Genomic DNA, 14,945 nt, shown 5'->3' with positions numbered 1-14,945 from the left:
TTACCACCATAGACGGATGCTGGCACTAAGACCGCACTCAGTCAGCTGTATAAGGAAAAAAGCAAACAGGAAACCGCTCACCCAGAGCCGGCGCTCCTAGTGGCCAGGGACTTTAATGCAGGGAAACTTAAATCAGTCTTACCTAATTTCTATCAACATATTAAATGCGCAACCAGAGGGGGAAAAAATCTACATCACCTTTACTCCACACACAGAGATGCATACAAAGCTCTCCCTCGTCCTCCATTTGGTAAATCTGACCACAATTCTATCCTCCCGATTCCTGCTATCAAGGAAAAATTAAAGCAGGAAGCACCAGTGACTCGGTCTATAAAAAAGTGGTCAGATGAAGCAGATGCTAAACTACAGGACTGTTTTGGTAGCACAGACTGGAACATGTTCCGGGATTCTTCCGATGGCATTGAGGAGTACACCACATCAGTCACTTGCTTTACTAATAAGTGCATCGAGAACATCATCCCCACAGTGACCGTACGTATCCCAACCCGAAGCCATGGATTACAAGCAACATTCGCACTGAGCTAAAGGGTAGAGCTGCCGCTTTCAAGGTGCGGGACTCTAACCCGGAAGCTTAAAAGAAATCCTGCTATGCCCTCCGACGAACCATCAAACAGGCAAAGCGCCAATACAGGGCTAAAATTGAATCGTACTACACCGGCTCTGACGCTCGTCTTATGTGGCAGGGCTTGCAAACTATTACAGACTACAAAGGGAAACACAGCCGCGAGCTGCCCAGTGACACAAGCCTACCAGACGAGCTAAATCACTTCTATGCTAGCTTCGAGGCAAGCAGCACTGAGGCATGCATGAGAGCATTAGCTGTTCCGGACGACTGTGTGATCACGCTCTCCGTAGCCGACGTGAGTAAGACCTTTAAACAGGTCAACATTCACAAGGCCGCGGGGCCAGACGGATTACCAGGACATGTGCTCCGGGCATGTGCTGACCAACTGGCAGGTGTCTTCACTGACATTTTCAACATATCCCTGATTGAATCTGTAATACCAACATGTTTCAAGCAGACCACCATAGTCCATGTCCCCAAGAACACTAAGGTAACCTGCCTAAATGACTACACAGCCATAGCACTCACGTCCGTAGCCATGACGTGCTTTGAACGGCTGGTAATGGCTCACATTAACACCATTATCCCAGAAACTCTAGACCCATTCCAATTTGCCCAAACAGATCCACAGATGACAGAATCTCTATTGCACTCCACACTTCCCTCTCCCACCTGGACAAAAGGAATAGCTATGTAAGAATGCTGTTCATTGACTATAGCTCAGCATTCAACACCATAGTCCCCTCAAAGCTCATCCCCAATCGCAGGACCGAAAAAACTCCCTCTGCAACTGGATTCATGACTGGCCCCCTCCAGGCGGCGAGGGTAGGCAACAACACATCAGAAAAGATCATCCCCACGGGGGCCCCTCCTGTACTCCCTGTTAAACCATGCATAGCTGTGCACAACCCAAACACCATCATCAAGTATGTTGACAACACGACGGTGGTAGGATTGATCACTGACGAGACCCGGCAGTGTGGTGCCAGGACAACCTCTCCCTCAAAGTCAGCAAGACAAAGGATCTGATCGTGGACTACCGGAAAGAGGAGCGAGCACACCTCCATCCACATCGATGTGGCTGTAGTGGAGTGGGTCGAGAGCTTCAAGTTCCTCGGTGTCCACATCACTATGGAATTAACATGGTCCACGTACACCCACACAGTTGTGAAGGCACGACAGTGCCTCGTCTCCCTCAAGAGGCTGAAAAGATTTGGCATGGGCCCTCAGCTGCACCATTGAGAGCATCTTGATTGGCTGCATCACAGCAAGGCACCCGACCGCAAGGCACTACAGAGGGTGGTGAGTACGGCACAGTACATCACTCGAGCCAAGCTCCCTGCCATCCAAGACCTCTATAACAGGCAGTGTCAAAGGAAGGCCCAAATAATTGTCAGACTCCGGCCACCCAAGCCACTGTTCTCTTCACTAATGCACCAAGTCTGGAACCAACAGGACCCTGAACAGCTTCTACCCCCAAGCCATAAGACTGCTACATAGTTAATCCAGTTAGCTATTCGTTAACTATTTAACTCTCTGCATTGACCCTTTTTAGCACCAACTCTTGCACTGACTATGCACGTCACACATAATTAAACTGACACCCCAACACATGCATACTGACATCACACACGCTGCTGCCTAGAGACTTTACCCCTTCCTACAGTATATCTACCTCTACCTCATACCCATGCATAGCGACTCAGTACTGGTATTCCCTGTATATACACTGTAGCCAAGTTATTTGTACTCTATCGTTATTCACTGTGTATTCCGCTTGTCACTATTTCATTTTAATGTCTATATTGTTGCAAAAGCATTTCACTATTAGCCTACACCTGTCGTTTACAAAGCATGTGACAAATAACATTTGACTCAACATGTTGGTCTTTGCTGTTACACAAATAAAAGGAAACTTAAATTGTGAGGATAATTCCTACAGTATTGTTTGACCAATCCACTCTCTTTACTCCATAAATGACTTATCTGTAATTTGAGACAAAGATGTCACATTTCATATTACTGACTTAGCACAAACACAGCTTGTACCCAACTCCTCCCAACAGAACCTGGGCTGACACACACTACCATGCAAACTACTCCCTCTGTTGGATTACAACTGCCATCTCATGATCTGTCTGAACATTTCAGTCCTCTATTACATGTTCCCAAACTCAGTCCTGGGGCCCCTCCGGGTTCACGTTTATTCCCCCCCCCCCAAACTGAGGTGGCAGTGTGGACTATGGTGTCACACCCTCTATATTTTTGGTAAAACCTGACTGAGGCAGTGTGTGAAATCAAGGACATTAGACAGAAGTAATTTGCATCAGTTTGGTCCTGGTTTCATCTCATTCCAGATTGCCACTCAGCCAGGCAAGTGAATGTGCACAGTCACCCTCAGGTTTGTCTAGTGTTGGCTTTGGCACAATACCAGAAAGGAGCAAGTTCACTTCCACCAGAGACCTAAAGCGTGTGGCTGCCAAAGATGAAGCATGAGTACATTACACATTAACACAATCTACAGAGAATTACATACGTATACTGAAATATCCAGAACACATGAACATAGACAAGCAAAGTTACATCCTCAGAAAAACACAATTTAGCAGGTGAATTTATTTTGAGATCTTTTGTAAAACAATTAGTTATCACATCATTCAAAGTTGTGAGGCAGCTTCCAGAAGAAGTCAGTCAGCTGGAATGTATGCCTAGCCCGGGGAGTGGGTAGGGGTATGTGTGGAAGGGTCAGATTAAGTGCGCAAAATCAGCCAGAAGAGCACACCTAACCACAACCATGCGCAGCTGAGCCAAAGCATGCCACTGCACTATACAACACCGATATTGGCCTTGTCCCAATGCTTAGAAAACACAATTTCTGCTTCTTCCCTTTAGGTCATCAAAGATTGGTCAAGTGAGGACAAGGTTTCCACTGCATTGTTTCAAGCCAGTATTTCTTAAATCTAATAATGTTCAAGGAAGGGCAGGAGGGAAGAAAACATTTAAGTATTAGAACAGGCCCAGTCTGGGTTAGGTGCTGCTTATTCTCACAAAACAGCCTCGTGTGGTTTCAACTTGCTGGAGGTAGAAGTTATACCTAAACACAGCTCCTAGATCAGATAACCCATCCTAACCTGAACAATAAGGTGGATGAAAAAGTATTCAGCCTGTTTCAATGCTTAGTGGCAGCAACTACCTAACCATTTCAGATTCCCAGTTTACGTCAAAGCACATAAGGAAATGGGTTATTGCATAAAAAAATAAAAAGGACAAGTGTCAAGAATCTCATATTTTCTAAGTGGAGAACCCAGAGCAAACCTACTCTACAATGAGATGAAGAAAATAGTAAGTACCAGGAGCCAACTGTTTCCAGTGGTTCCAGTCACTAAAGGAGTTCCATTTGGCTCCCAGCACAGAAAGACTTCCTCAAACATCTTGAGGTTTATGGCATCAGTGTCTTCATCTCATTCTAGAAGCTTCTGTCCTTACCGAGGTGACATAGAATGGCAATGAGGTCACAGGGGTAAGGTTGTTTCAGTGAAAATGTCCATAAAGTCTAGTGGAGCTGAACACTTTGAGGTAGAAGTTGCCCTTAACCACAGATCTAGGATCAGATTACAACACACCCAATCCTAATCTTAACCATAGGCATATACAAAACACTAAGAAAAAAGTGTGACCCAGGATCAGCGTTTTGGGGCAACTTCGACCCAGTTGAACAATGTGTAGAGGAAAGAGGGGTTGTCTCCATGGTGTCTCAGAGCAGCAATTTCTAAACATGCAACAGAGCGACAGTTTATCTGCTGCGAGACATGAGGTTGGGGAAAATGTGAAGATTAGACAAGTATCTGAAGGGATGACAAAGTAAAAAGAGTAGTAACATAATAACATGTTCCAATAGGTATTGATTGCATTGTCCACAAGTTCTGTCCACTCTAGGGCCACAGGTTCTTCAAGACCAAAGTTGATTAAAGGTGTCAGTCTCTCTCTCCCCGAGGTGTTCTCACCCTCTATCGTTCTCTGCATCTCTCGCCTGTTATGTCCGGTATTACTGCTTGGACAGCTCGTTGGAAAGCCAGTCCAGTCCTTCATACAGCCCTGTGCCCTGCGTCGCACAGGTCGCCTGCACGTGCCACTGAGGAGGAAGAAAAACATTGAGAAGAGTGTGCGTGTATGTCTATGTCGGAGTTTACACGGGCGTGAGTGAGACTCACCACTCTGCTGCGGAGGCTCTGCAGTCCCAGTTTGTCTGTGAGGTCGCTGACCGCCATAGCGTTGGGAAGGTCCTGCTTGTTAGCAAACACCAGTAATACTGCTTCTCTCAACTCATCCTCCTGGAGCTGGGGGGGGGGGAAGACAGTGATTAGATCGCTAGTTTGAGATACTGAGTTTCAAAGCTTATTCACCACATGCACAGGATACAAGAGGTGTAAAACAGCGTTCCCAACAATGCAGTGATAGAGTAACTCGTCAGTTTATTAAGGAATACAAGTAAATACACATGTCAGTGCCAGTACCTTATTCAATGTGCAGGTACAGGAGTGGTTAAGGTGGGTTTATACATAAAGTGACGGGTAGGCTATTCAAGCAAACAGGGCTGAAAAAGTGACTGGTAGCATGAATATATAAATACTTTTGGTAATATACCAATTATATACACAACCGTGCAGAAGTTTGGGTTCCTTGTTTTTTAAAGAAAAGCACATTTTGTCCATTAAAATAACATCAAATTGATCAGAAATACATTGTAGACATTGTTAATGTTGTAAATGACTATTGTAGCTGGAAACTGCATATTTTTTATGGAATATCTACATAGGTGTACAGAGGCCAATTATCAGTAACCATCACCCATGTGTTCCAATGGCACGTTATGTTAGCTAATCCAAGTTTATAAAAATAAAAAAAACTTTGGCAATTATGTTAGCACAGCTGATAACTGTTGTTCTGATTAAAGACACAATAAAACAGGCCTTCTTTAGACTAGTTGAGTATCTGGAGCATCAGCATGTGGGTTCGATTACAGGCTCAAAATGGCCAGAAACAAAGCACTTTCTTCTCAAACTCGTCAGTCTATTCTTGTTCTGAGAAATGAAGGTTTTTCCATGCAAGAAATTGCCAAGAAACGGAATATCTCGTACAACACTGTGTACTAATCCCGTCACAGAACAGCGCAAACTGGCTCTAACCAGAATAGAAAGAGTGAGAGGCCCCGGTGCACAACTGAGCAAGACGACAAGTACACTGCGCAAAGAAATAAAGGGAACACTTAAACACAATGTAACTCCAAGTCAATCACACTTCTGTGAAATCAAACTGTCCACTTAGGAAGCAACACTGATTGACAATAAATTTCACATGCTGTTGTGCAAATGGAATAGACAACAGGTGGAAATAGGCAATTAGCAAGACACCCCCAATAAAGGATAGGTTCTGCAGGTGGTGACCACAGACCACTTCTCAGTTCCTATGCTTCCTGGCTGATGTTTTGGTCACTTTTGAATGCTGGCGGTGCTTTCACTCTAGTGGTAGCATGAGACGGAGTCTACAACCCACACAAGTGGCTCAGGTAGTGCAGCTCATCCAGGATGGCACATCAATGCGAGCTGTGACAAGAAGGTTTGCTGTGTCTGTCAGCGTAGTGTTCAGAGCATGGAGACGCTACCAGGAGACAGGCCAGTACATCAAGAGATGTGGAGGAGGCCGTAGGAGGGCAACAACCCAGCAGCAGGACCGCTACCTCCGCCTTTGCGCAAGGAGGAGCAGGAGGAGCACAGCCAGAGCCCTGCAAAAAAATGACCTCCAGCAGGCCACAAATGTGCATGTGTCTGCTCAAACGGTCAGAAACAGACTCCATGAGGGTGGCATGAGGGCCCGACTTCCACAGGTGGGGGTTGTGCTTACAGCCCAACACCGTGCAGGACGTTTGGCATTTGCCAGAGAACACCAAGATTGGCAAATTCGCCACTGGCGCCCTGTGCTCTTCACAGATGAAAGCAGGTTCACACTGAGCACATGTGGCAGACGTGACAGAGTCTGGAGACGCCGTGGAGAACGTTCTGCTGCCTGCAACATCCTCCAGCATGACCGGTTTGGCGGTGGGTCAGTCATGGTGTGGGGTGGCATTTCTTTGGGCGGCCGCACAGCCCTCCATGTGCTCGCCAGAGGTAGCCTGACTGCCATTAGGTACCGAGATGAGATCCTCAGACCATATGCTGGTGCGGTTGGCCCTGGGTTCCTCCTAATGCAAGACAATGCTAGACCTCATGTGGCTGGAGTGTGTCAGCAGTTCCTGCAAGAGGAAGGCATTGATGCTATGGACTGGCCCGCCCGTTCCCCAGACCTGAATCCAATTGAGCACATCTGGGACATCATGTCTCGCTCCATCCACCAACGCCACACCACAGACTGTCCAGGAGTTGGCGGATGCTTTAGTCCAGGTCTGGGAGGAGATCCCTCAGGAGACCATCCGCCACCTCATCAGGAGCATGCCCAGGCGTTGTAGGGAGGTCATACAGGCACGTGGAGGCCACACACACTACTGAGCCTCATTTTGACTTGTTTTAAGGACATTACATCAAAGTTGGATCAGCCTGTAGTGTGGTTTTTCACTTTAATTTTGAGTGTGACTCCAAATCCAGACCTCCATGGGTTGATAAATTTGATTTCCATTGATAATTTTTGTGTGATTGTTGTCAGCACATTCAACTATGTAAAGAAAAAAGTATTTAATAAGAATATTTCATTCATTCAGATCTAGGATGTGTTATTTTAGTGTTCCCTTTATTTTTTTGAGGAGTGTACATTAGAGTGTCTAGTTTGAGAAACAGACGCCTTACAAGTTCAACTGGCAGCTTCATTAAATAGTACCCGCAAAACACCAGTCTCAACGTCAACAATGAAGAGGCAACTCCGGGATGCTGGCCTTCTAGGCAGAGTTGCAAAGAAAAAGCCACATCTCAGACTGGCCAATAAAAATAAACGATTAAGATGGACAAAAGAACAGACACTATACAGAGGAAGATTGGAAAAAAAGTGTTATGGACAGACGCATCTAAGTTTGCGGTGTTTGGATCACAAAGAACATTCGTGAGACACAGAAAAAAATGAAGATACTGGGAGTGCTTTGACACCATCTGTCAAGCATGGTGGAGCCAATGTGATCTGTGCGTGCTTTGGTTGTGGTAAAATGGGAGATTTGTACAGGGTAAAAGGGATCTTGAAGAAGGCTATCACGCCATTTTGCCATGCCATACCCTGTGGACAGCGCTTAATTGGAGCCAATTTCCTCCTACAACAGGACAATGCACAGCTCCAAACTATGCAAGAACTATTTAGGGAAGAAGCAGTCAGCTGGTATTCTGTCTATAATGGAGTAGCCAGCACAGTCACCGGATCTCAACCCTATTGAGCTGTTGTGGGAGCAGCTTGACCGTATGGTACGTAAGAAGTGCCCATCAAGCAAATCCAACTTGTGGGAGGTGCTTCAGGAAGCATGGGGTGAAACCTCTTCAGATTACCTCAACAAATTGACAACTAGAATGCAAACGGTCTGCAAGGTTGTAATTGCTGCAAATGGAAGAGTCTTTGACAAAAGCCAAGTTTGAAGGACACAAATATTTAAATAAATTATTATTTATAACCTTGTCAACGTCTTGACTATATTTCCTATTCATTTTGCAACTCATTTCATGTATGTTTTCATGGAAAACAAGGAAATTTACAAGTGACCCCAAACTTTTGAACTGTAGTGTATACACACACGTAAACAGGGGTAATAGTGACCAGTAGCAGGATAAATACTAATGGTATTGGCAATCAATGTACAGCAGCTTAAGGAATTAATACATCTAATCAATAATCATTTTAGCAGCAGCGTAAGTTGTGTCTGAGTGGGTAAAGACCTGTGGATGGGCATAGAGTCAGTTTGGATAGTCTGTGGGAGAGGAGTAGTTGTTAGCCATTTAACAGTTATGGCCAAGGGATAGAAGCTGTTTAGGAGTCTGTCTGAGCTTTGATGCGCCAGTACTGCCTGCCGAACGGGAGCATGGAGAACAGCCCATGTCTCGGGTAGCTGGAGTTTTGGGCAATCTTTCAGGCCTTTCTTAGACCCTGCCTGGCATACATGTCCTGGGAGCTCACCCCCAGTGATGCGCGGGGCCATCCGCACCACCTTCTGTAGGGCCTTCCGGTCATGGGAGTTGCCGTACTAAACGTGGTACAACCAGTCAGGATGCTCTCAATAGTGCAGCTGTAAAAGTTCCTGAGTATCTGAGGGGCCATGCAAAAACGTTTCAGCTTCCTGAGGGAGAAGAGGCGTTGCCGTGGCTTCTTCACAACCCTTCTGGTGTGAGAGGACCATGTTAAGTCCTCCGTTATGTGGACACCGAGGAATTTGATGCCCTTGACCCTCTGCACTGCGGCCCCGTCGATGTAAATGGGGGTGTGCACCCCCACCAAGTTTCAATGTCCAGTCAATTATAAATAAACAGACCAGGCCTTTATGTCTACATACCATACCAACACTAAATATACCTACTGTTAGCTGGCTACATATCATACATACAGTAAATACTCCTACCCAGGGCTCTAAAGTGCAACTAATTTGGTTGCATACGAGACTAAATATTTTGTTTTATTTTGGGAGCACTGTGAAAAACCTCCCAGATAATTGTTGTAATGATAAAGCTTTGCTGTACCGTTGTTTCCGAGTGCCCTAGGGAAACAAATCTGTGCAGATTCATAAGAGTCATGGTTGCACCATTACTGCAGCGCAAACAGCTTCCTTTCTAGACCAACCAGGTCAAAAGAGTCAGCCCATATTACCGGCGCAAAATGTTTATCTTCCCATAGTGCATTCCACATTGATAAATCATGTCGCGGGTCATTCTAAAACTACTCGCACGTTGACTTTGTTAACCATTTGTTACACTTTGTTCAGCCATGTTAGCTAGATAGCCATTGAGTTAACTAGAGTATAATACTACAAAGCAGCATAAATGAATTAGCCAGCTAACTTGCCTAAATATTCTGAAATAACAATTTTTTGGGGTGTGATAAGCTTGAAATGGGCATGGTCTAATTGACAACCACCAAAATCAACCAACAAGTTTTGATTTCTTAACGAACCAGAAATCTGTTTTTTCTGGTTGTTTATCAAAGTTAGCTGGCTAACTCATTGACCTGCTTTGTAGTATACCCGTCTGGTAACTTCACCAGTATATCCAGATATTTGTATCAACATTTTAGCTTTTATAATAAACTAATGTATTCATACTAGTGACGCACCGATATTACATTTTTGGCTGATACCGATATCTTCCTTGCCCCCCCCCCAAAAAAATACAGATTAAAAATAAAAAAAATGCGGCCTTTTAACTATTTAACTGTACTAGAATGCTTAACGGACACATGGACGCAGCGGTCTAAGGCACTGCATCTAATTGCAAGAGACATCACTCCAGTCCCTGGTTCAAATCCAGGCTGTATCACATCCGCCCGCGATTGAGAGTCGCATAGGGCGGCGCACAATTGGCCCAGCTTCATCCGGGTTTGGCCGGGGTAGGCCGTCATTGTAAATAAGAATTTGTTCTTAACTGACTTGCCTAGTTAAATAAAGGTCACACGCACACCACACTGACCAAAGAGTTATTTTGTTGGCATTTACGCATGTTCCCATTATTTCTTTCACTTACTTGCTGTGCTGTTTCGTTGTTTATTTGTTCAGACATTTCATTCTCAACCAGGATTGCTATGGAACGCCGTTTGGGTCTTTGCATGTCAAAAAAAGATACGTCAAATAACACTACTTGACGTGTCAAATAAGCTTGTTGACCAATCAGGATCTGAATATGACTGCATGTCACATAATTTAACGCGTTCATACACCATCACTCGTATTTCATCTGTCACAACGATTCGATACGTATGCTATGATGCTGGTAAAGTTGTCTCGTGCACCTACAGTGCTAGTCATTAAAAGCTAGCTAGCTCATGGATGCAAACAATGTTCTTCCCCAAAAACATAGCAAAACGACCTCTGTTTCAGTAGCTATAGTTAGCTAGCTAACTATATAGCTAGGTGTCATCTAAAATAACCCTAATTTATAAGACAGCTCTTATTTGATTAATGGTGGTCAAAACCATCTTTGTGAAGCTAGCCACAATAAGGATTAGCCACAATAGTGGACTTTGCAGTTAGCCTTCAAAATAAAAGTATAACATAATTCTACAATTTGTATCACTGTCAACGACATACTTTTATTTTGAAGACACACCGCAAATACCACTGTTGTACCTAATCCTTATTGTGGCTAGCTTCACAATACATAACCAAGTCCGGTCAAGCCTCACTAGCCAGACGAAGCTAGCTGGCTGCTTATAACGTTAGCTTTGGGCAACAAGGTTAAGTGGCTGGCTAGCTATTTATTTTCATGAACTGAAGTTAAATTTCAATAGGCAAACATGTGAGAATAATGAAAATGACTGCCGTTTCCACTGGTCATTGTTTTCAGGCTGGTTGTATTGACGCTAGCTAGGTACCAAGCTAAAGCTAGCTACCCCAGAAGTTGCGGTCAAACAAATTATGCTTTATTACCAACAAGGTATTGTAAACACATTTCGTGGCCGGCTTTTGCTTGTTTGCACAGCTTTGACAGTGCTACTGTATCTTTTTGAAACGCAAAGACCCAAACTGTGTTCCATAGTATGTATGTTGTGAAGCTAATAGCAGTGACGCTATTACTGTATAACTCTAGAAGGGCAACATCTGAAAAATAGCGCACTTGATCGTGTGTACCGGTGCTCGACCAGTTGGCGAAAGCCAACATCAGCCACGACAGAGAACGGTTGATTGTCAAGGGCAAAGAATTACATCATCTTGGCTTTAATGGATTTTGTCTTTTGAGTTGTCACACTGACATTGTGGGCTAGGTTAGGAATGCTGTGTTGCAGGTGTACCGCAACATTTTACATGGCGTCATTACATCACGTACCTATGATATATAGGTATGCACGTCAGCTTTGACATCGGTGTTAAACTAGACATCGGCCAATACCGATGTTGCCATTTTTAGCTAATATCATCTGATACCGATAGGTTCACCGATATATCGTGCAGCCCTAATTTACAATGTTACATATTAGTTTAGGGCACAACAGGTGTCAAGAGCAGCTAGAATTAATTTAGGCTCTGAATTTTAAAAAACAGCATTTAAAAAACATATTTTCAGGTGTTCCTAAATGTCATGTGGTGCTTCTAACTTTTTTAAGTTGTGAGCACCAGTGTATTTTTGTGAGCACCAGTGTATTTCTTATTTTAATCTAGAGCACTGTACCCACCATTTTGGAGAGCTCCTCTGCAGACTCAGCCACTCTCTCTCTGTCGTTGCTGTCTACTACAAAGATCAGACCCTGAGGGAGGAACACAAAGTCAGAGCAGGGCAGGGACAGTCAGGAGGATGCCCGGAGGCATTACATAATAGTAAAAGAGCAGGCTGTAGTGTAGCCTCCCCGGTTTCCTTTTGGTGCGTGAGTTACCTGTGTGTTCTGGAAGTAGTGTCTCCAGAGAGGTCTGATCTTGTCCTGACCACCCACATCCCACACGGTGAAGCAGATGTTCTTGTACTCCACCGTCTCCACGTTAAAGCCTGTCACCCACACACACCATTAAGGGCCTTAAACAAATAGACATTTCTAATTTCCAGTGTTCAAAAACAATTGTCGTCACATGAGCTATCACCTTGGAAACTTTGAGGGTGTGGTGGACCTGTATGTATGCATGTATTGGGTTTAAATGTCACTCCCACAATTTATGGATGTCAATATTAGGCTATATACAACATGTACAAAACATTAGGAACAGAGATGCTGGCCCATGGTGACTCCAATGCTTCCCACAGTTGTGTCAAGTTGGCTGGATCTAATGTGGGTGGAAAACCATTCATGATACACACAGGAAACTGTTGCGTGTGAAAAACCCAGCAGCGTTACAGTTCTTGACACTCAAACTGTAAACCTGACACCTACTACCATACCTATTTCAAAGGCACTTAAATATTTTGTCTTGCCCATTCACCCTCTGAATGGCACACACACAAACGATGTCTAAAGGGTTAAAAATCCATCTTTAACCTGTCTCCTCCATCTACACTGATTGAAGTGGATTTAACACGTGCATCAATGAGAGATCATAGCTGTCATCTGGATTCACCTGGTTAGTCGATGTCATGGAAAGAGCAGGCGTTCCTAATGTTTTGTACACTCTGTGTGAATGTGATTAGTGACTCCAATATACCTAGCTATGGTGATCATCAACAAAGGTTGATGCCCGGAGTAGGAACAGTTGAGACTGGAGGGTGACAGGTGGTGGGTGTGACTGTTTGAGTGTGTTTTACCAATGGTTGGAATGGTGGTCACTATTTCTCCCAGCTTCAGTTTGTACAAGATAGTGGTTTTCCCTGCAGCATCCAAGCCAACTGAGAAAACACAAAACGTTATGATTAAAATAATGAGATCTCATTCGCACATACAACTGCAAGCATGAGCGAGCAATCACTCATTGACTATCCATATCGATACAGCTGTTTGAAGATACGAAAATCCACCAGCAAATGACAGATAAGCTAAAATGGCTAACTAACGTTAACTAGAACTACCAAACCCTAAAAAAAAACTACTCAAAGACAACATTGCTAGAGTAGATAGGTATTTTGTTAGCTAGTTGGCTATGAACATTCTGCAAGTTTGTTGACACGACAATGAACCAACAAAAAATAGTTGTTTTTAAGACCAGCACTGTAGGTGCGCGAAACAACTTCACCAGCATCATAGCATACGTATCGATGAATCGTTGTAACATGAAATACGAGGGAGTTAAAAAGTTAACGTTAGCTAGCTACAGTAATGTAGCAGTTAGCGACACTAACAAATATTTACTAACGTTACTTTAATGTTAACGTAACGTTAGCTAATTTGTTACCGTTACTATTGAATCTTCAAGCTAAATCATTTGGGTCCAACGAATCAGTTTTTCTTCATGGGCTACTTACTCAATAAAAACTCCAGTGGCGTGAGTTTTACATTTGAAAGCTAAAGTTAGACAGATGACCTGACATCGACTTCAGCTAGTTAGCAAACAGCTGACACTTACCCATAAGTATTCTCATCTGTTTCTTGCCGAACAGTCTGGTAAAAACTGACGAGATTAGAAGCCCCATGTTGTGAGTGAATGTCAAAATTTTAAGCAAAGCTTTTCTAAATTCTTGTCGTTGTTGAGACGAGGCGTGAATCGTTCTGTTTGTGACACCCAAAGCAAGAATCGTTTATTTCTGTCCTCTGATGCTGCTGCCACGTCCGGGCCAACGTGGAACTCCCGACGTCATCTATTTGACTCAACTTTATTAGTAATACAGTGGGTTCAATGTGCTGATGGAAATTGAACAACAACAATAATATTAACCCATTAATGCAAGGCCAGGTGTCTTGATAAACATTATCGTAAGTAAAACGACTCTGCATTTACGGGTTCGACCGACCCAACACTACTCATTTGTATCACATAAAAAAAATGAGTAAAAGGTAACTTGTTCTGAATTGGTCCACCCACACAGACAGCGTTGTGAAGAAGGCGCAGCAGCGCCTCTTCAACCTCAGGAGGCTGAAGAAATTCGGCTTGTCACCAAAAGCACTCACAAACTTCTACAGATGCACAATCGAGAGCATCCTGTCGGGCTGTATCACCGCCTGGTACGGCAACTGCTCCGCACAAAACCGTAAGGCTCTCCAGAGGGTAGTGAGGTCGGCAGAACGCATCACCCGGGGCAAACTACCTGCCCTCCAGGACACCTACACCACCCGATGTCACAGGAAGGCCATAAAGATCATCAAGGACAACAACCACCCAAGCCACTACCTGTTCACCCCGCTATCATCCAGAAGGCGAGGTCAGTAAAGGTGCATCCAAGCAGGGACCGAGAGACTGAAAAACAGCTTCTATCTCAAGGCCATCAGACTGTTAAACAGCCACCACTAACATTTAGCGGCCGCTGCCAACAAACTGACTCAGCTCCAGCCACCTTAAAAAATGGGAATTGATGGAAATTATGTAAAAATGTACCACCAGCCACTTTAAACAATGCCACCTAATATAATGTTTACATACCCTACATTACACATCTCTTATGTATATGTATATACTGTACTCTATATCATCTACTGCATCTTGCCATCTTTATGTAATACATGTACCACTAGCCACTTTAAACTATGCCACTTTATGTTTACATACCCTACAGTACTCATCTCATAGGTATATACCTGCAGGTATCTACTGCACCTTGCCTATGCCGTCTGTACCATCACT

General features: G+C 44.1%; 1 protein-coding gene across 1 annotated transcript; it reads right to left on the bottom strand.

The window, feature by feature from the left end:
• Nucleotides 1-3,182: 3,182 nt before the first annotated feature.
• LOC129867032 (ADP-ribosylation factor 4-like) lies at nucleotides 3,183-13,967 on the bottom strand. Its single transcript, XM_055940137.1, has 6 exons — nucleotides 13,734-13,967; nucleotides 12,979-13,059; nucleotides 12,122-12,231; nucleotides 11,924-11,995; nucleotides 4,798-4,923; nucleotides 3,183-4,718 (listed from the first exon to the last, which is right to left on the bottom strand). Exons 1-6 carry the CDS (start codon nucleotides 13,798-13,800, stop codon nucleotides 4,632-4,634), a joined length of 543 nt encoding a protein of 180 aa, XP_055796112.1. The 5' UTR covers nucleotides 13,801-13,967; the 3' UTR covers nucleotides 3,183-4,631.
• Nucleotides 13,968-14,945: the final 978 nt, after the last annotated feature.

Source organism: Salvelinus fontinalis, chromosome 12 (assembly GCF_029448725.1).
Source record: "Salvelinus fontinalis isolate EN_2023a chromosome 12, ASM2944872v1, whole genome shotgun sequence".
Lineage (NCBI taxonomy): Eukaryota > Metazoa > Chordata > Actinopteri > Salmoniformes > Salmonidae > Salvelinus > Salvelinus fontinalis.
This window is presented reverse-complemented; position numbering and strand designations above follow the sequence as displayed.

Coding starts and splice junctions, on each gene's coding strand:
- LOC129867032 (XM_055940137.1), bottom strand. CDS start 13,800: ATGGGGCTTCTAATCTCGTCAGTTTTTACCAGACTGTTCGGCAAGAAA. Junction 13,060..13,733: donor ACAGATGAGAATACTTATGG/GTAAGTGTCAGC, acceptor GTGTTTTCTCAG/TTGGCTTGGATGCTGCAGGG. Junction 12,232..12,978: donor GACCACCATTCCAACCATTG/GTAAAACACACT, acceptor TGTGGGTGACAG/GCTTTAACGTGGAGACGGTG.